Source organism: Miscanthus floridulus, chromosome 7 (genome assembly GCF_019320115.1).
Source record: "Miscanthus floridulus cultivar M001 chromosome 7, ASM1932011v1, whole genome shotgun sequence".
NCBI classification, from domain to species: domain Eukaryota; kingdom Viridiplantae; phylum Streptophyta; class Magnoliopsida; order Poales; family Poaceae; genus Miscanthus; species Miscanthus floridulus.
The window spans coordinates 69,592,628-69,613,021 of NC_089586.1; the positions used below are offsets into that span (position 1 = coordinate 69,592,628).

Genomic DNA, 20,394 nt, shown 5'->3' on the forward strand with positions numbered 1-20,394 from the left:
AGTCCAATGCTTACTATATTCATATTCCTCTTTATTTTTGAGGGATATTCCTCTTTATTTTTTGATAGCATGGACATATGGCATTGGTTGTCAATCTGTCTACATGGTAATTTTTCATGGAGCAAACTGCAGCTCCGTTTTATACTAATGATGTAGATGGACATGCTCTAAATTATTACCTTCATTTGATAATTCCAGTTTTCGTGATAGAAGATATGAATACAAAGGTCTTAACAAAACATGGAAAGGAAAATTGGCAGAAGCGAAAGCCAGTGAAAATTCTATGAAAATTCAGGAAGCACAGGTTCGATTGTGCGCTATACATCAGAGTATCATACGGCCTTGTTTCATGTTTCAGGCATCTGAATTATTTTCCTTCTCTAACTTGTCTTTTGCAGGACATGGTTGTCCTATATGATTCTTTGCAACTTGCTCACAAGTGCATATTGAATTCTTTTTATGGATATGTTATGCGAAAGTATGTGAAATTTAAAGACAACATGGTTTTCATTTGTATTCATCCAGTACGATTCGCAATGTAATAGTGTCATACCTTTTTTGATTTAGGGGAGCAAGATGGTACTCTATGGAAATGGCTGGTGTCGTAACATATACTGGTGCAAAGATTATCCAAAATGCTCGATTACTTGTGGAAAAAATTGGAAGGCCACTGGAACTGGATACAGACGGCATTTGGTGTGTTTTGCCTGGCTCATTTCCAGAAAACTTTACTTTCAAGACAAAGTGAGTAAACTACAGCAATTAAAAGTAATTTTCAAACAAGCTGTTTTTTTTATTATTATTATGAAACTCTCCTATAGCTGCTCTCACTAATTCAAGGCTGGATCATCTATCCTAGACATTGCTGTCGAAATGATTGCCTGAGTTGGGTCTTGAGTGTAGTATTTGCTGGATTGCTTTTAATCCTTGTGGTTTCTAGCTGTTGGAGTATGAGAGTATGAGTGTATTAGGCCCATGAGGCCCATGTATGACTAATATACATTGCTACCCTTCTAGGGTTAGCCCAATAAGACTTACACAATTCTAGCATGGTATCCAGCTAGGCCTTCCTCCCTCCCCTTCCCCGACCAGGCGCCGCCGGCCGGCTTGCCGCCGCCATGGCTGGCCGCCCTCCCCCTCCCCCTCCCTCCCCAACCTACTTCCACGTTTTCCCCTCCCTTCCCTACCCGTCGTGGGCCCAGCGCGCGGGCGCCGGCCCCCTTGCCGCGACGCGGATGGCCGGGCCGCCGCCGCTGTCGCTGCGGGCGTGGGCGCGGGTGCGCGGCGCGGGCGCGGGCGCGGGTGCCGGCGCGGCGCGGCGCGGGCGCAGGGCCCCCGCCGCTGGGGCGCGGCGCAGGCGGCCCCGCCGCTACGGCGCGGGCGCAGGCGGCCCCGCCCCGCGCCGGACACGGCCAGCCTGCCCTGCCGCCGCCGCCGCCGCTGCTCTGGGGCGGGCGCGGGCGCAGGCAGCCACGCCGCTGCCGCTGGGGGCGCGGGGGAGACCCTGGAGCCTTTCTTCTTCCCCGCTCCCCCTCCTCTGCCGCCCCCTGCCCCTCTCCAGACGGCAGGGGCCAACTCTGCTCTCGCCGCCGCTCTCGTGGCTGCACGGGCTGCTGCTGCGGACAGCCAGGCCCGGGTGCGGGCGGCCGCCCTCGCTTTGGAGCGCGAGCGCGACGCGGCTGATGCCCTGGCCCGCCAGATCGCTGAGGCGGAGCAGCTCCTCGTCCTCCCTACATCCTGCGACACCGCGGCCACCTCTTCAGGCTCGACGGGTCACCGCGCGTCTCGCACCACGGTCATCTGGCACGACCCGGCCGACCCGCACGTGGCTCAGCTCCACTACCAGGCCGGGGGTGTCCAGAACATTCGACTCGTCCCGGTCGTCCTCGAGCTTGAGTCGCCCTCTTACGCCCGCTGGAGGGACCTGGTTCTCCTCACCCTCCGCCGCTACGCCCTTGACGACCACGTCCTAGTCGACGCCTCGGTCGCGGTCCAGACCCCATCGTGGCTGCGCCTTGACAGCGTCGTCCTCTCCTGGATCATCGGGACGATCTCCCTGGACCTCCACGACCTCGTCCGCAACTCTGCTGACGCTCGCCGGGCTTGGCTTGCGCTCGAGGGCCAGTTTCTGGGCAATGCCGAAGCCCGGGCCCTGCGTCTCGATGCGAGCTTCCGCACCTTTGTTCAGGGTGACCTCTCCGTTGGCGATTTCTGCCGGCGCATGAAGAGCATGGCGGACTCCCTCGGCGACCTTGGCTGGCCCGTGGAGGACCGTATTCTGGTCCTCAATGTCCTCCGCGGGCTCAGTGACCGCTACGCCCACCTCCGGACGTGGATCACCCGGCAGAGGCCCTTTCCCTCCTTCCTGCAGGTCCGTGACGACCTTGTCATGGAGGAGCTCACTCAGGGCGTCCAGCCAGGGTCCACCTCCGCGCCAGGGTCCTCGTCTTCCTCGACTGCCCTGGCCGCTACTCCTCCGGCGCGTTCGTTCGCTCCACCGCCGTCGTCGCTTCTTGGTTCTCCTCCCCCCGGGCCGGGCGGGGGTGGGGGGGGCCGTGGCGGCCGCCGTCGCCGCGGAGGGGGGCGTGGGGGCCGCGGGGGCCACCACACACCGGCTCCTCCAGGGAGCCACCAGTCGCCCGCAACTCCACGGGGTGCAGCCTGGCCCTCTTTCCACAACCCGTGGTTGGGGCGCATCTCCATGTGGCCCTTCCCGGCTCCAGGTGGCGAGCCTCGCCCACCAGTGGCCTTGCTCACTGGAGCTCCTCTGGGGATTTACTCCCCGTCTGCGTGGGCTACACCTCCCGGCGCATCTTCGTGGGTGCCACCTCCCGACACCTTGCCCGGGCCTGTCGGTTGGAACCCGGCGGCCTTGGCCAGATCCTTCAGCACCATGGCCCTGACACCGCCTGCCGGTACCGACTGGATTGCCGACTCGGGTGCCACTTACCACACTACTCCAGACCCTGGTATACTCTCCTCTATTCACCCTCCTTCTCCCTCTCATCCTTCGTCCATCATGGTCGCGAATGGTTCGTGTATTCCAGTCACGTCCGTGGGTGCCGCCGGCACTCATGGTTCCTTTCTTCTTCCTGACATTCTTGTTGCACCCTCTATGGTTCACAACCTTCTTTCTATTCGTCGTTTTACAGCTGACAATTCCTGTTCTGTTGAATTTGACTCTACTGGTCTTACTGTAAAGGATTTGGCTTCCCGGCGTCCTCTTCTCCGATGTGACAGCACGGGACCCCTTTACACCCTTCGGCTTCCGACGTCTGCTTCCTCTTCGTCACCGTCTACTTTGTCAGCTGCCTTCGCCGCCACTCCTTCCACCACTTGGCACCGTCGCCTCGGCCATCCTGGACGTGATGCTCTGACGCAGCTTAGTCGCAGTTCCGACATTGGTTGTACTCGGGCTCACGATGAGCACTTGTGTCATGCGTGCCAGCTGGGCCGTCATGTTCGTCTCCCTTTTTGTTCTTCTTCACATGCTACGCATGTGTTTGATCTTGTACACTGCGACCTATGGACATCTCCTGTCATCAGCATTTCTGGGTATAAATACTATCTTGTGGTGGTTGATGATTTCTCGCATTATTCGTGGACTTTCCCCTTGCGTGCAAAGTCGGATACCTTCACCACTCTTCTCCACTTTTTCGCCTGGGTGTCTACTCAGTTCGGCCTTACCATCAAGGCCGTCCAGTGTGACAATGGCCGTGAGTTCGATAACGGCACCTCCCGTGCCTTCTTCCTCTCTCACGGTGTCCAGTTGCGCATGTCTTGCCCGTATACCTCCTCCCAGAACGGCAAGGCCGAGCGCATGATTCGCACCACGAACGACACCATGCGCATCCTTCTGCTCCAGGCGTCGCTTCCTGCTCGCTTCTAGGCCGAGAGTCTGCACACCTCCACCTATCTCCTTAACCGCCTTCCTTCCGCTGCCTGCCCGGCTCCCACACCACACCACGCTCTCTTCGGTACCCCTCCTCGGTATGACCACCTTCGTGTCTTCGGGTGTGCGTGCTACCCTAACACCACTGCCACCGCTCCCCACAAGCTGGCTCCCCGTTCCGCTCTGTGTGTCTTCCTTGGGTACTCCCCGGATCACAAGGGGTACCGGTGCTTTGACCTCACCTCCCGTCGGGTCCTCATCTCTCGCCACGTGGTGTTTGATGAGTCTGTCTTCCCCTTCTCCACCACCACCACACCATCTCCCACCCCCGATCCTGACCCCTTCTCTCTGTTTCCCACTGACACGGTGGTCCAGCCGCTTTCACCGCTGTCTCCTGCAGGTACTGCTTCCCCGTGCCCCCGCTCGCCGCCCACCAGTGACGCCCCTGGCCCTGCGCCCTGCCCGGGTCCGGAGGCATCGCCCACCGGAGCTGCCCCTGCCCCTCCGTCCGCAGCGGGTCCGGGGACACCGCCTGTCGCACCTCCTGCGCGTTTCGCCCAGCCGGTGCACGTCTACCAGCGCCGTGTGCCGGCGGCAACGCTGCCTCCGGCACCACCGGGGTCCACCTCTCCACTGGTGACGCCTACACCACCGGTGGCTCCTTCTTCGCCGGCGACCCCTACACCGCCGCCGCCGCCTCAGGCTGCCCGTGTCGCGTCGCCGGTGTACCACCCGCAACTCCTTCACCGACACCCGCGGCATGTTCACCCTATGGTGACGCGTCACGCGGCTGGTACCCTGCGGCCCCGGGCTCTTGCGACGATGCCCGACGACCCGCAGATCTCTTCTGTACCCTCTTCCGTTCGCGACGCCTTGTCGGACCCTCATTGGCGCCGCGCGATGGAAGAGGAGTACGCGGCTCTCCTCGTCAACCAGACATGGGATCTGGTGCCCCGTCCACCCGGATCCAACGTCGTCACCGGCAAGTGGATCTGGACACACAAGCGGCGGGCTGATGGTACCCTTGAGAGGTACAAGGCTCGCTGGGTTCTTCGGGGTTTCACTCAGCGCCCTGGAGTTGATTATGATGAGACTTTCAGCCCCGTGGTGAAGCCGGCCACCGTACGCACAGTGCTCTCCCTGGCTCTCAGTCGCTCTTGGCCTGTGCATCAGCTGGACGTCAAGAATGCTTTTCTCCACGGGACTCTCACCGAGACAGTCTACTGCAGCCAGCCAGCGGGGTTTGTTGACTCTTCTCGTCCGGACATGGTCTGCCGGCTCAACAAGTCTCTCTACGGCCTCAAGCAGGCCCCCCGGGCGTGGTACTCTCGGTTTGCTGCTTTCCTGCTGACACTGGGGTTTGTGGAGGCCAAGTCGGATACGTCCCTGTTTATCTATCACCATGGAGCTGAGACTGCCTATCTGCTGCTCTACGTTGACGATATTGTCCTCACAGCCTCCAGCCCGTCCTTACTCAGCCGTGTCATCGCCTCTCTTCAGCAGGAGTTTGCTATGAAGGATCTTGGTGTGCTCCACCACTTCCTCGGGGTCACTGTTGAGCCTCGCCCCACCGGTCTTCTCCTTCACCAGCGGCAGTACACTCTTGATATCCTGGAGCGTGCTGGGATGACTAACTGCAAGCCCTGCTCTACTCCAGTTGACACACAGGGCAAGCTGTCAGAGGCCGTGGGCACCACCGTGGCAGACCCCATTGCTTACCGGAGTCTTGCAGGTGCCCTTCAGTACCTCACCTTCACCAGGCCAGACATCACCTATGCAGTACAGCAGATATGCCTTCACATGCATGATCCCCGAGAGCCTCACCTCACTGCGCTCAAGCGCCTCCTCCGTTACCTCCGCGGCACTGTCGACTACGGCTTACTCCTTCAGCGGTCTTCCTCCACCGAGCTCGTCGTCTACACTGACGCCGACTGGGCCGGGTGTCCGGACACTCGGCGCTCTACCTCCGGCTACGCTGTCTTTCTGGGCGGCAACCTGGTGTCCTGGTCGTCCAAGCGCCAGCCGGTGGTCTCCCGATCCAGTGCCGAGGCGGAGTACCGAGCTGTCGCTAACGGCGTGGCTAAGGCCTCCTGGCTCCGACAGCTCCTTGCCGAGCTCCACAGCCCTCTCTCCCGGAGCACGCTGGTCTATTGCGACAACGTCAGTGCGGTGTACCTCTCCACCAACCCCGTGCAGCACCAACGGACCAAGCATGTGGAGATCGACCTACACTTTGTCCGTGATCGGGTTGCCATCGGCGATGTTCGGGTCCTACACGTCCCGACCACCTCCCAGTTTGCCGACATCTTCACCAAGGGCCTCCCGTCATCGACCTTCACCGAGTTTCGCTCCAGCCTCAACATCATTGGTGGCTAGTTGCGTCTGTGGGGGGGCTCGTGTGTGTGCTTCTTTTCATGTCCAGTCTGTAACTCCGCTGCGACGGTAGTTCAGACTGCGGGGGGGTGTTGGAGTATGAGAGTATGAGTGTATTAGGCCCATGAGGCCCATGTATGACTAATATACATTGCTACCCTTCTAGGGTTAGCTCAATAAGACTTACACAATTCTAGCACTAGCTTTTCAATATGTGCTACTACTTGTGATTTGATCAAGGAGTTTGAGCATTGAAGTTACCGGGAAGCTAATTAAATAAACATAAAATCAGCATAATTCCAGAAGTAGTTGCCATGTTTTTACTGTACATTGAAGATTCTGAAGGCAGAATTTTGACTACTAATTCTCATCACAATAGTTAAGAAAAATCGACAAGAAGACAGAAGAGTGATGCCATGAAATATTTGTTTTGTACTTCCGCTACTTTTATGTCGTAAATCTAAGTATTTATTAATGGCCAAAGTGCCGAGTGTTGCCTACATTCGTATCATAGTGCTTGTGTTTTGGACTGGACGTAGCACAAAATAACTACTGAAACTATCTATTCTCAAGTGATTCATTTGCAGTTTTTTGAAGATGGAAATTCTCAACACAAGCCTTTATACTCGATTTCAATCTGACACTTACTGCTGATATTTCAGAGCTGGGAAGAAGCTAACAATATCTTATCCCTGTGTCATGCTTAATGTTGACGTTGCAAGGAACAACACTAATGATCAATATCAAGTAAGAGTACATGTCTTGTTCTTCTGAAAGTTATACTTCAAATCATTATTCAAGTTCTATATTGTCATGGTTGATCCTAGTGTTATTAATCGCTTGGTTTCTTTGTTCTACTAGACATTGAAAGACCCAGTAAATAAGACATATACGACACACAGTGAGTGTTCCATTGAGTTTGAGGTTGATGGACCTTACAAGGTGAGTACTTAAATGGTATTACTGTTTAGTTTAGTCTCTTTTTTGTAGTAATTCTGTTCCTTGGTCTAATTTTTTGTTATAAACTACTGATCAAACTTACTTTGTTAACCTTGAAACACATCTTAACATAATAGGCCATGATCTTACCTGCCTCTAAAGAGGAAGGGATTCTGATAAAGAAGAGGTATGCTGTCTTCAATGAAGATGGCACCTTGGCAGAACTTAAAGGTTTTGAAATCAAGCGTAGAGGTGAGCTGAAGCTCATAAAAGTTTTTCAGGTATATGCGTCCTTTCAGCACCAGTTACTTCAACATTCTCTTTATTCGTTTTAAATTTGTTCACACTTATTAACAAATAGAAACACAAGACTACGTGCTCCTGCGAAAATTGTGTCTTACCATCTTCATATGCACCAGTTACCTCAATTAGTTTATGTTAACCTTGGCAGAACTAATTGAGGTAGGGACACTTGGTAAACATATAGCCATGCCTCTTGAAATCCTCAGATATCATATGCAAGGGAACACTTTTTCGCTCCAAAAACATCAGAAAAAGAACTGAGTACTGCTTGTGCTCTAAAGGGGAATAAGAACTCCATTTTTTGACAAATAAACTGTGGGGAGTTTGCCGCAGTGCCTTTTGTTATAGAAATGGTTTAGTTATGTGCAAACAGATAAAAAGAAGAAAAAGGACAGAAGTTAAAGATATTTTCCATTCCATACTTTCCAAATCTCCCATGAAGCAATGTTGAAAATCTCCATAAAGAAGTGCTGCTAAAAATTTCCTTTTGCATTGTAGGTCTTTGTGGACAAGTTCTCTGTTAGTTGGCCAGTTTAATTTCTTAGATTTAACATAAATATTTTGCTTGCAGGCGGAGGTATTTGACAAATTTCTTCATGGTTCAACTTTGGAGGAGTGCTATTCTGCTGTTGCCTCTGTTGCTAACCGGTGGTTGGACCTACTGGATGTAAGCGATCTGTATAATGAATTATATTCTTATTCTCTAAAGCCTCAACAGGCCAACCAGCTTATGTTATGAGTCAATACATATAAAATTATTTTTTCTGTTACAGAATCAAGGAATTGATATTGCTGACAGTGAATTGCTTGATTTCATATCGGAGTCAAGCACAATGAGTAAATCTTTAGTTGACTACGGAGAGCAGAAGTCATGTGCTGTAACTACAGCAAAAAGACTCGCCGAATTCCTTGGAGATTCGATGGTTAAAGACAAAGGACTACATTGCCAATATATTGTTGCTCGGGAGCCACAAGTAAGCTTTGAAGTGTTTCAGTGATTAAAATCATTTAGCTATACGTAACTTCAAATTAGGATAGTTGTCAATGTTATGTTTTCATGGCCTTTCCCATGTTCTATTTTAGTATCCTTCATGTGATCCTATCAAGGAACTAGAGGAACATCCCTTGATTCTTTTTGGTGGAATTAGTTCTTTTTTGTTGTTGGCAAAGATTTCGTGGCATTAGTTTGCCCATGTAATATTAGGCGAGTTGAATTATTTGTATTTATCTTTCCTATGGTTAACTTGACTTTCTTAAAATATTTAGGGCACTCCAGTGAGCGAGCGTGCTGTTCCGGTAGCTATATTCGAGACAGATCCTGGTACCATTTTACATGAAAACTGCTCCTTCTGCATCAGTCAAACTGTTCAATTTACTTACCCTCATGCTATCCATGTACCTTTCAGAGATTGCAAAGCATTATTTAAGGAAATGGTGTAGAATCTCCTCTGACGCAAGCATTCGATCTATTGTTGATTGGTCTTACTACAAGCAACGCCTAAGTTCAGCTATTCAGAAAATCATAACAATTCCTGCAGCAATGCAAAAGGTAATATACTCCCTCTGATTCCAAATGTAGGTTGTTTAGGAAATGGACATGGGCTCCAATGTGACACTTTGAATTGTAATTTTTATTAAAATATACCATTTTAAATAGTGAAAAAATATATACTGCAAAAGTATATTCCATTCCATGATGAATATGATAACATCAACATGTGTTGTGAATCTATGTAACTTTTCACATATTGATTGTCCAAGTTGATAAAGTTTGACTGGATAAATCCAATCCTAGTATGACCTAGATCTGGAATCGGAGGTAGTAATTATTTCTTGTTCTCTTTGATTAATATTATTGATGAATCCTTATTTCTTACAGATCTCAAATCCTGTTCCTCGAGTTCTTCATCCAGATTGGTTACACAAAAAGGTCAGGGAGAAAGATGATCGATTTCGGCAGCGTAAATTGCGTGATATCTTCAGTCCCTTGTCTAAAGAAGAGGGGCTGCAGAACTTGAATAGGACTGGAGATATGGAAGATTTATTAATTTCAAAGAAGGATTTGAGAAAAAATCCTTCTCATGGTTTAGACATTGACAAAGAAAATAATCCAAATGGAGCATCAGTGGGAACTGGTTCGAATAATAGTAAAAAACAACAAAATTGTATAACTGGGTTAAATGTTCCCTGCGCTTCACAAATCCAAAATGATGCTGCTGATGAAACAGTTGATAAGAGTACTGACTATCAAGGATGGCTTGATGCTAAGAAAAGAAAATGGAAATATGTCCGTGAACAAAAAAAACGTCGAAGGTACGCAACTATTAAAATACACACTTCTTTAAACACCTTTAGAAGTTAATATACTCCTATAACTGGTGCTCTTTTAGATCCAAGCACTTTAGTTTGATGTTAGGTGCTGGCCATTTTATGGGACTCTAATAGATTGTTTTTCAAGTAAAGTCAGATAACTTAAAAGGAATCAAGTCTGAACTTTCAGTAGGTCATCTTTCTGCTATTTGTTCGCTTTGCAGCGTGTACTACTTTATATGTTAAATTTCTGTTGGCTTTTACCCAATTAGGTCATCCATAAATTGTTTTTCATGAGGCCCAAAGCTGTTCCCCTAGGTTAGTAACATGCTTTTTTTGGAAGGTGCACTTCATAGTATTGAATAAGCTGAACAATAAGGTGTATTTTGCGCCTAAATTCTGCTTGCAGGCTGCAGGTGTCCCACACAGATATTTATCCTAATTCTATATATGAGATCAGAATAGAGTATTACATGTTTGCCCTTAATAGATTCTATGATAAGGACACCAGGTTTCAGATGTTATAGAAGCCAATGCCTTGTATTGGTTTAACCCAGTGGAACCTTATCTGTTTGGAGGGTTTTGATGGACACCTTATGTTCTTTGTCCATTAAGCTACTTTAGTATTGTAAGTTCTTTTTAGTCTGGACTTATTAAAGTGATGGGGGACTAAACAAATTAACCGCAATAGTTATGTAGAAGCCAAAGTTTATGTCTCTCTTCTGCTTCTGCCAGGTTGGGTGCTACTGCCACTTTTGATAGTCCTAATGCTTTGCTCTCGGCAAGACATGCCAATCAGTTACCTGGCAACAGTCGGAATAGATCTACATTTTTCCAGAAACAAGAATTGGCTCTCTTTAGATCACATTGGCAGGTATGTATCTTCTGTTATCTATTATGCTCTGTAGCATTTGTTTTACCATCTTTTGTTTTAAACATTATGTCTTTGCTTATGGTGATGCTTTTAATTCCATATATTGTCCATACCAGATAATCCAGCTTGCTTCAAGTACAGTGCCTGGTCACTTTTTTGCGTGGGTTGTTGCTGAAGGGATTATGTTCAAGATTCCTATTAATGTGCCTAGAACTTTTTACCTAAACTCAAAGGCTCCTGTCACAGAAGAGTTTCCAGGAAGGCGTGTCAAAAAGATTCTCCCACATGGAAGACCTTGTTTCAACCTCATTGAGGTGAATGTTGTGAATAATAGCTGCAATGCAAAGTAACTAGGGATACAATTTCTTTGTCTAAGAGAACATGCTTTGACTATGTCATTTAGGTTGTAACAACTGAAGAACAGTTCAGGGCTGAAGGCAAAAAACTTGCAGCTCATCTAGCAGAGCCAGATGTTGAGGTGAGCATTTGTTGATGTGTTTATGGGAGATGGTTTTGCATTATTTTTTTCATTTCCTTTATAACCTTGAGTTACGTTCAGGGAATATACGAGACAAAAATTCCACCAGATCTCAATGCTGTTCTCCAAATTGGCTGTGTATGCAAAGTGGACAAGTCCGCAAAAAAACGAAGTTTACAAGATGGATGGGATCTCGCTGAGTTGCAAATGAAAACAACCGCCGAGTGCTCATATCTGGAACAAACAGTTTCATTTTTCTATTTATACCACAGGTACCCCTAATAATATAGTTATTATAAGCATATATGACCTATAATGGTAATCTATGTAGCACTACTTGACACTTTTATATTTTGCCTACAGAGTGGTTATTATGCCCATTTTCCATCTCTACCAAAAGTATAGAGTAATTGTAGTTACCTAATTCAAGCCCTTGTACTATGGAGTAAACTGCTAGTTTTAGTGTATGTATGATCTCTTGAGGACTCAATGATTGTTTCTAGGACATTTTCTCAACATCATAAAACACATGTTTACAATCTTTTACTTTTTAATGTATTGTAGGATTGGCATCAATGAATGTACTCTTCTTCCTTTCATGTATCATATGAAAGCCATGTGTACTTTTTTTTTTGTTGAAACAAAGGCAGGAGCTCTGCCGCTTTTTCTCGAAAACAGGAGCTCTGCCGCTTAATTAAGACGAAAGAATATTATGTACAAGGAGCCATCTGTACTCTTCAGTAACACATTTATTAATCTGGGACTTACGTACATATTCTTTAATTTCAGCTTGAATGAAGGAAGGGCTGTATATGTATTTTACTTCCCTACTTCTCTCCAAATACATGCAGTGGTTGTCAATCCTTTCCGTAACAAAGAAATATCTCCGTCATTTCTTGAAAAGCAATTTCGAGATGCTTGCCAAGCCCTTGGTTCTGTCCCTGAGAATCTCTCTTTCCATGTATGAGTGAAATCATGAGATGCAATATATAAATTTTCATGCTGTTTGGCATACCTAATTCTGATTCTTTGATTCTATCTTTAGGTGGACTACCAAACATCAATTGATGCTGGCAGCAAATATGTGCAAAGAATGTTACTTGAGTACAGGTATGCTGTTTTCTGATTATTTAAAAACAGTCTTGTTTTTTCGGCTTCTTTTTCTGCGAGCCATGAACACTTTATTGGACTAGGTTTTGTAATCTGGGGAATAAAAAGTTGCTGATGTACTGGACATGCATATATGCAAAATTTGTATCCTGTGATCGCATTTGGGCTCTTTTTTGTGTTTACTGGTTGCTTTTTTTTGTTTACTGGTTGCTGACACCAGCCAGTTTGTTCTAGAAAATTAGGGTAAAAAAAGAAAAATATTATTTTAATTTAATATCAAGCAAAGTGGCCTTTTAAGCATTAGATTTTTTTTTTTTTGCATAAAAATGGCAGATACCCCTTCTCCATACATTGTTCAATAGCTCGATTCTCCTTCTAACTCAAATTTGTCCATGTGGTAACTGTCACATCAGAATTCCTGTTGAAAGTTTATAGCTAATTCAGTAGAGAGTATCAGTATAATTCTTTGTTGTCTGTGGTTAAGTTTTGTCTGAAAGGGCACTACCTAAAGATTGACAAACAGACACAGTTAGTAGGTTGAAACATAAAGTGCAAACGTGTTACATAAATGTATGATTCGACATCAGAATTGCCAAATTTCTTTCTGTTTTGATCTAATGGCCGAGGCACCTAAGTTGTGTATATGCTAGATAGTATCTAGTGTCTTCCTATTATAGTATTTGGTAATTTTGCTTATCATAAAATCTAAGGAAATCTTTTGTAGACAACAACATCCTGGACCTGTCATAGGCATCATAGAATGCCCTAAACTCCAAGCTATAAAGGCAGCTGTACGAGCACTTGATGATTTCCCATGTGTAACCATTCCTAGCAATGCACGGGACAACAACTATCAGGTATAAAATGGACAAAGGCCATTGCATTTTATACCTTTTGTTCTTCCTCTTGTTTTGCTTACTTTGCTTGTCCAGGCTCTCGGTTGGCAAGCAACAGCTGGTCGAACAAGTATGCAGCGTTGTGCTGCATCAACCCAATGGTTCAATGAACGGATTTCACTAGCTAGATATGCACATGTAAGGTTCTCTACTAGCAAATACTTCAGTTAGTCATTCAGTTTGTATTGAAATAAACTGAACACCAATGCTTTTAAACAGGTGCCACTGGGTAATTTTGAGCTAGACTGGCTTCTTTTTACTGCTGATGTATTTTTTTCAAGGGCATTGCGTGATCAACAGCAGGTTCGTTCTATCTTGATCATGGAAGTTGGCCTTTATTTTGTTTGAATTCCATGCGCTTTTCTGTCATATTCCTTGTGGCGAGCTTCTGATTGATTCTCTTTTTTCACACCAATAGTTTTTCAGCTTTGTAAATGATATGCAGCTTTCCAGGAGAACATGCATGCAAACCAGTCATCTTAAAACAATGCCTTGCTTTTCACCAATGACCATATAGAAGCCAAGTACATTTCCTTTTTTTTTGGAAATTGGCTGGGGTGAGAGGTATGCCGATAGGGTCGGTGCTGTTCTTGTGCACAGGCGCGCTTATTTAGTTAATCACTGGAATGAGTGGGTGAGTTTTTGTTTGTAAGGGTTCTTCCCTTTTTTCCTTTCTTCTTAATATAATGATACACAACTCTCCTCCGTGTTCGAGAAAAACATAAAGGGCGTACCCAGTGCAGAGAGCTCCCGCTCTGTGCAGGGTCTGGGGAAGGGTGTCAGTGGCAAGCCTTACCCTCGCCTGTGCAATGCAAGGAGACCACGACTCGAACCCAGGACCTTCCGGTCACAGGCGGTAAGATTCTACCGCTTGCACCAGGCCCGCCCTTCATTCGAGAAAAACATATTATGTGAATTATATATATTGTGCCCATATAGAGAAGAAAAAAGCTTGAAATTATCTGCAAAAATATTTCCCTACATGTCTTTAGGGAAAACTGGGTATGAGTAACTGAGCTATGCTCTCCTGAAGGAGGCGACTAAACAGAGAGCAGTCTCTGTATAGCGCTGATGGGAGACCTGTCCAGATACGCCTGTGTGGGCCCTACAGCCCAGTGTTTTAAAGGCGTCGCCTAGGCGTCCAGGTGTACCCAGCTCGCCCTGGGAAACAGTGGCGCCTTGTCGCCTAGGCGCCGCCTAGGCGTCCAGGCGTACCAAGCACTCGCCTGGACGCCTAGCCGCCTTTAAAACATGGCTACAGCCATCTTATCTTCTTCCTCCCCCACTCACATCGTGCCCTGCTCGCTTCTTTGGACTCCGGTCAGAGACCTTGCTGCCCGCACCTGCTGCCTGGCTCCAGTGGTGCCACCACCGCCGCCACCGGAGCTACCGCTAACGACCGCTGGCAGGTGTGCTTGTGCCACCCCACCACCACCTCTAGGCATCCCTCTAGACCTGGATGCCACATATCCTGGTTTAATTAATGAGCCTGAAGCAGGGTTCAACCCTGTACTTTAGAAAAAACCATCACGGTTTAGTATGGAGTTTTTTTTGTAGTGCATATGTTTCCTACTGACTTGCTATATATGTAGGTACTATGGATATCTGATGATGGCATTCCTGATTTAGGAGGCACTTACGAAGGAGAGACATGTTTTGCTGATGAAGTGAGAAGCATTGGTTTATTTCCCAATATGCATTGTGTTTTACCTTTTTTTCACTGTTTAGCTAAATATGACCTCATTTTATAGGTCATTCAGCCTGCACTTACTTATCCTGGTGCATATAGAAGAGTTTCTGTTGAGCTTAAGGTAGGCTCAGATCCTATTGGCTTGGACACATTAAAATACTACAAGCTCATTTCTCTGCTGATAATCAATTTATATGTAACATATATTTCTTCTGCAGATCCACCATTTGGCGGTTAATGCTCTCCTAAAGAGTAGTCAAGTGGATGAAATGGAAGGAGGATCAATTGGTAGCTTTGGAAACGACATGCCTCCTGGTCCACATGGCACTGAAACTGACTTTGACGATGCTAGCTTATGTATACCTGCTTTCCAGGTGCTAAAGCAACTTATTCAAAGATGCATTTCAGATGCAGTGTCGTCTGGAAATGTATTTGCTGATGCAATATTGCAACATCTCTACCGCTGGCTTTGCAGGTAATATCTCATGTTTGTGCTTGAACTGTTAGTAATTGCATTTCAATTTTCGTGTGCTCTTAGCATGTTCTTGAATACTTTTTCAGCCCACGATCGAAACTTCATGATCCAGCTCTCCATCGTCTTCTTCATAATGTAAGCTGAATTACTTAACTGTGTCAATAGTCCTTTTTGTAATACAGATATCGTTTCCAGTATTTACTGCTTATTTTTTACTAGATTTGCAAAATAATTTATTTTGCAAACAATCATTTTTTTTTTACTAATCTAGTGTCAGTTTTTACGCTGTCGAATGTCCAACATTACCTACGCTACAACTTATCTTACCCTGTCTTTTTCTTTATAATTGAACTTTATCAGGCGATGAAGAAAGTCTTTGCTCTATTGTTGGCTGAGTTCCGAAAGCTGGGAGCTAATGTTATATTTGCAAACTTTTCTAAGATAATCATAGATACTGGAAAAGTAGATTTGTCATCTGCACATGCATATTGTGATAGCTTATTAAAGACCTTGCAGACAAGGTACCGTGTGACCACTTATTGCTAATAGAATGGGTAATCCACTTATTCTCTAAACTGAGACTAATAGTCTACTTTTTTTAGGGATCTTTTCGAGTGGATAGAATTGGAACCATTGCACTTCTGGCATTCCTTACTGTTCATGGATCAGGTTTGTACTTTTTGTTGTGTTACCACAATATGTTGATTTAGACTTTTGTTTTTTTGCCTCTGATGTTTCTTTATCTTATGTTGTTTTATGGTTTAGTATAACTATGGCGGAATTCAAGCTAAAACACAAAACACAGACTCTTCAGATGGTGATAATGATATTGACATTGTCTCAAGCTGGAACATGGCAGAAGATTTGCCCAAAGATACACAGGTCTATTGTTATAATTTCAGAGTCATCCTAACATTAGTAACGACTTTCCTGCAAATGAAACTCAAATGATTGCTCTGACCTTATATTTCATTTTTTTTTCTTTTGTTAAAATACAGGATCACTTTGTCTTAATTGTATCCGAATTCCTATATATTCCATGGAAATTCATGAAGGAACAAGTAGCTACTCAAGCTACCATAAGGGATGATACCTCATGCACTCCATCTGTAACAGTCATGGCTGCCGAGAATCTTGAGGGCCAGGTGATAGAACACCTCCGTGACAAGGTAATATATTTTCTTCTTCATCCAGATAACATGGAAATGTGGACATCCAAACATTTACCAGTGACATTTTAACCGCAAATAATATATTGCTATTGTGGTGCATAAAGCTAATGATGGTATTCAGAGTTCCAGAAAGTTATGGAGTTTCTTGAGCACAATATTTATAATAAATGGAGTACCATATGCTCTGGAAACACTGTTGTTTATAATCTGACTTCAATATTTGGTTATGCAGATTAGCAATTACTTTGCAGACAAGCTTCTAAGAACTGTAAGTGATATACTTCACCATTTCAAAGGGAAAAGCAAGCATGAGTCAGATAAACCTGCAAATAGAGAATCCGATCCTCACACGCATAAAGGCGATGCTGCATTGGAGTTCATTAAGCATATCTGTGCAGTCCTTGCTCTTGATCAGAATGTTCAGCATGATATTTTGGTAAATCTTCTGTTTGGACGACTCAACTGATACTTGCTGTTTTCACTGGAAGAACTTAAAGCAGAAGAATATTTGTTAATTGTTATTTCTTCTTCACCAAATAGTTAGGTGTCCTCCCTGTGCTGTTGCTATATATCTACCAATGACTTGCAGATAGGCCAACATGTCTGTCTTCTTGGCTTGACATGCATGTTGACTACTTAACTAAAAAACATTTGAGTCATGTCCTTCTGTCTTTGACTAAAATAATTAAAAAAAAGACTTGGCCCTGGGGGAAAACCCTCCCCTGAGGCATAACAGTTAAGGTAGAAAATTCTTTGACCCTGACCTGCAGCCTCCCAACTAGAAGTCCTACTGCCGCGCTGTCATCAGTATGTTTGCCTGTCTTCGAATTAACCAAATGGTCTTGTGCCACATTCTGGCAAGAAAATAAAATCCTTTTTTCAAATGTTGCAGAAGAATAACCAACCTTTCCTTTTTTGATTGGGCTAGATTGTTACACTTGTAATTGTACTATAATTCCTCTCACCATACAAATATTTCTGGCAGAGAATGAGGAAGAACCTGTTAAAGTTGGTTCGCGTAAAGGAGTTTGCTCCAGAAGCACAATTCCAAGACCCATGTGCCTCATTCACTCTGCCAAATGTGATCTGCAGGTATTGTATTCATAAACCAAATTGTGGAAAGTTTGTTGCATCCTTGCATGATCATTTGTGATAGTATTTTAGCTATTTATCTTTATGCTTGCATTGAAAAAAATGAGTTGAAATACATTTTCATAAAAAAGAAACAGGACAATGTTAATCAGAGAATTGGAACCAAATAGTGTTTCTTGCTCTCTTGCCAGTTCTCATCTTAACTGCTCAATTTGTAAAATTGGTACGATCTATGGGTCAGAATTAAAATGTAACCTTTAGGCCTTGTTTGGATGTTGTCGAATTCACCTCAATCCACATGTGTGGGGATGGATTGGAGTGGACACATGTGGATTGATTGGAATCCGACTACATCCAAACAAGGCCTTAGCTGGAAATTGTTCCAATCTTTTGTGATAGAATCATAATGTACAGATTCAGCAGCTATTTTCTTGTCTTGAATCATGATGTTACCAAATCTTATGAAACAATTACATTGGCAGCTATTGCAATGATTGCCGGGACCTGGATCTCTGCCGTGACTCAACACTCCAAGGTCAGGAGTGGAGATGCGCGGTGCCGCAGTGTGGGCAGCCATACCACCGTGAGCAGATGGAGAACGCACTTCTACAGGTGGTCCGCCAGCGAGAGAGGCTGTACCACCTGCAGGATCTGGTGTGCGTGCGCTGCAGGCAAGTGAAAGCCGCCCATTTGTCGGAGCAGTGTTCCTGTGGGGGCTCCTTCCGGTGCAAGGAAGAGTCTTCATATTTTCTCAGCAAAATGCGGGTATTCCTGAAAGTGGCGGTCAGCCAAAAGTTCCAGCTCCTGCAAGATTGCGTGCAATGGATTCTTGAAGTCAGATGATGCAGGCAGCAGGCTGCTACTTCAACATAGTTTAGCGATCGCTAAGTTTTACAACTTGCATAGGCTATAGCTCCGAAGAGTGTATATAAACGGGTGTATAGCGGTGCCACGTATCCACTGTTCGGACTTCAGAAGATACCAGTTTATCAGTGAGGAAGACTAACGATGTGTGGTAGCAGTGTACCTCTACCCTGCTTGCAAAAGATTGTTATTGTATTGTAGATACTCAAAGGTGGATGACAAATTGACAAGAAACGATTGTAACCTTGGTATCGAAACATCTTGATAATTAGCCTTACGGGAAAAAATGAGAATTATAGAAAAAAATCTAGTATGTGACATTGCTAGTGCAAAAATCAACTTTGTATTCGAGAGTAAGGCCTTGTTTAGATGCTATCCAAATTCTAAGTTTTTTCACTCTCTCTCCATTACATTAATTTTTAGCCGCTTGCATGGAGTATTAAATGTAGGTAAAAAAATAACTAATTATATAGTTTAGTTGGAAATCACGAGATGAATCTTTTGAGCCTAGTTAGTTCACGATTGGATAATATTTGCCAAATAAGACGAAAATGGTACTATTTATCGGGTTCACTTTTTTGTAAAGTGAACGAGGCCTAAGTTGCGTTTTCAAATCTAGCCGCATAGATTATTCTAGGTTATGATGTGGTTGTATGAACGGGAGGGATGACGTGAAAAGAAATACACGCGTCGGACCGAATGCTGCCAGCCTGCCACTATGCTAACCTTGGGACGTCATGCTAGTTGTCTGTATTTGTTGCCACCATCATCATACTGCATTATTTTACACAAGGAAAAGGAAACGGAGGTCGTTGTACTTGTGACTTGTTTTTTTTTTTTTGAGTGGATGTCCGTTGTACTTGTGACTTTTTTTTTGAGTGGATGTACTTGTGACTTGTGAGGGGCCAGGATTCGTTGGATGGATGGATGGATGAAGCCCGCGTGCCTTGTGACCTCAGCCTTCTCGTAGGCCCCGGGATGCATTATTGTAGGACAGGAGTACCATTTGTGATTTTATAAAGGGTAAAGTACTATAGCGTGACAAGACTTAACTTTTAAAAAGTCATAACTCTTAGATGAAGATAATTTTTATATGTAAATTGTAGACCTCGATAAGATCTATGATTTTATAGTTTTAATTTTTTTTATTTAAGGACAATAAGATGCTCAAAAAAATAATATAAAATTTCAGCATCATAATAATCGCCTACTAGCGCTTGCCGTATTAGAGTACTAATATATTATTTATATGGAGTTAAATAAAAATACTTTTTATACCAAAGTTGTAGCTCTCAATGAGATATACAACTTTATAGTTTTGAGTTTTTTCATTTGAGGACGTTAAGATGCTCAAAAAAATAATATAAAATTTCGGCGCCTCCTGAAAATAGAAAACCGCTTTTGAAACTAGCTGAGGACCAAATTTGTCCGGTTTTGATAGTTGGAGGATGTTTTTTAACCGGTTTCATAGTTAAATATTGAAAATCGAACTTCGGCGCGAGTCGAGGGTTGGAAAGTATACTTTACCCTTTTATAAACGTTGTCAAACTTGTCGTTTGGTTCGCGAGCGGCGACCTCATCATATTTTAATCTCTGGCTGACGATTTGGGACGGCACAGAGCGCCAATGCCATGACAATGATTTGCTGCACGATTCCGCGGCAGGTGATGATGGTTAGTTTTGCCGGTTCAGAGCATCTGCACTGCAGGCCCGGTAAGTCAGAAAAATCTGTGCCTGCCGTGTCCTCAACCGCTCGGGGGGTACGTACGCTTGCATTTGCATATGGATCAAGTTGCTCTTAGACTAGACTTCCTTAGCTGTAGGCTGTAGCTGCGACTTTGACTTAGCTCATGGGTTACTTTGCGCTGTATACGTACTTTTGCTCGTGGAGGCAAACAACGACGGCGTTTGCCTTCGGAGCGCGGA

At 45.2% G+C, this 20,394-nt stretch overlaps 1 protein-coding gene across 1 annotated transcript; it reads left to right on the forward strand.

The window, feature by feature from the left end:
• The first annotated feature begins 77 nt into the window (after positions 1-77).
• On the forward strand, positions 78-18,816 carry LOC136465634 (DNA polymerase epsilon catalytic subunit A-like). The gene is made up of 32 exons (XM_066464289.1): positions 78-106; positions 199-304; positions 399-478; positions 568-744; positions 6,928-7,012; positions 7,127-7,207; positions 7,342-7,485; positions 8,079-8,174; positions 8,281-8,481; positions 8,774-8,828; positions 8,914-9,056; positions 9,387-9,820; positions 10,553-10,691; positions 10,808-11,005; positions 11,095-11,169; positions 11,251-11,441; positions 11,959-12,130; positions 12,215-12,279; positions 13,004-13,136; positions 13,212-13,313; positions 13,395-13,478; positions 14,768-14,842; positions 14,927-14,986; positions 15,084-15,340; positions 15,427-15,475; positions 15,701-15,861; positions 15,943-16,009; positions 16,106-16,222; positions 16,339-16,509; positions 16,745-16,948; positions 17,498-17,604; positions 18,087-18,816. The coding sequence occupies exons 1-32, from the start codon at positions 78-80 to the stop codon at positions 18,445-18,447; spliced, it is 4,419 nt and encodes a 1,472-aa protein (XP_066320386.1). The 3' UTR covers positions 18,448-18,816.
• The last annotated feature ends 1,578 nt before the right edge of the window (positions 18,817-20,394 follow it).

Excerpts from the sequence above, each read along its gene's own strand:
- LOC136465634 (XM_066464289.1), top strand. The coding sequence starts at position 78 with ATGGCATTGGTTGTCAATCTGTCTACATG. Across the intron at positions 107-198 it reads GTTGTCAATCTGTCTACATG|TTTTCGTGATAGAAGATATG; the intron begins GTAATTTTTCAT and ends TGATAATTCCAG. Across the intron at positions 14,987-15,083 it reads GAGTTTCTGTTGAGCTTAAG|ATCCACCATTTGGCGGTTAA; the intron begins GTAGGCTCAGAT and ends TTTCTTCTGCAG.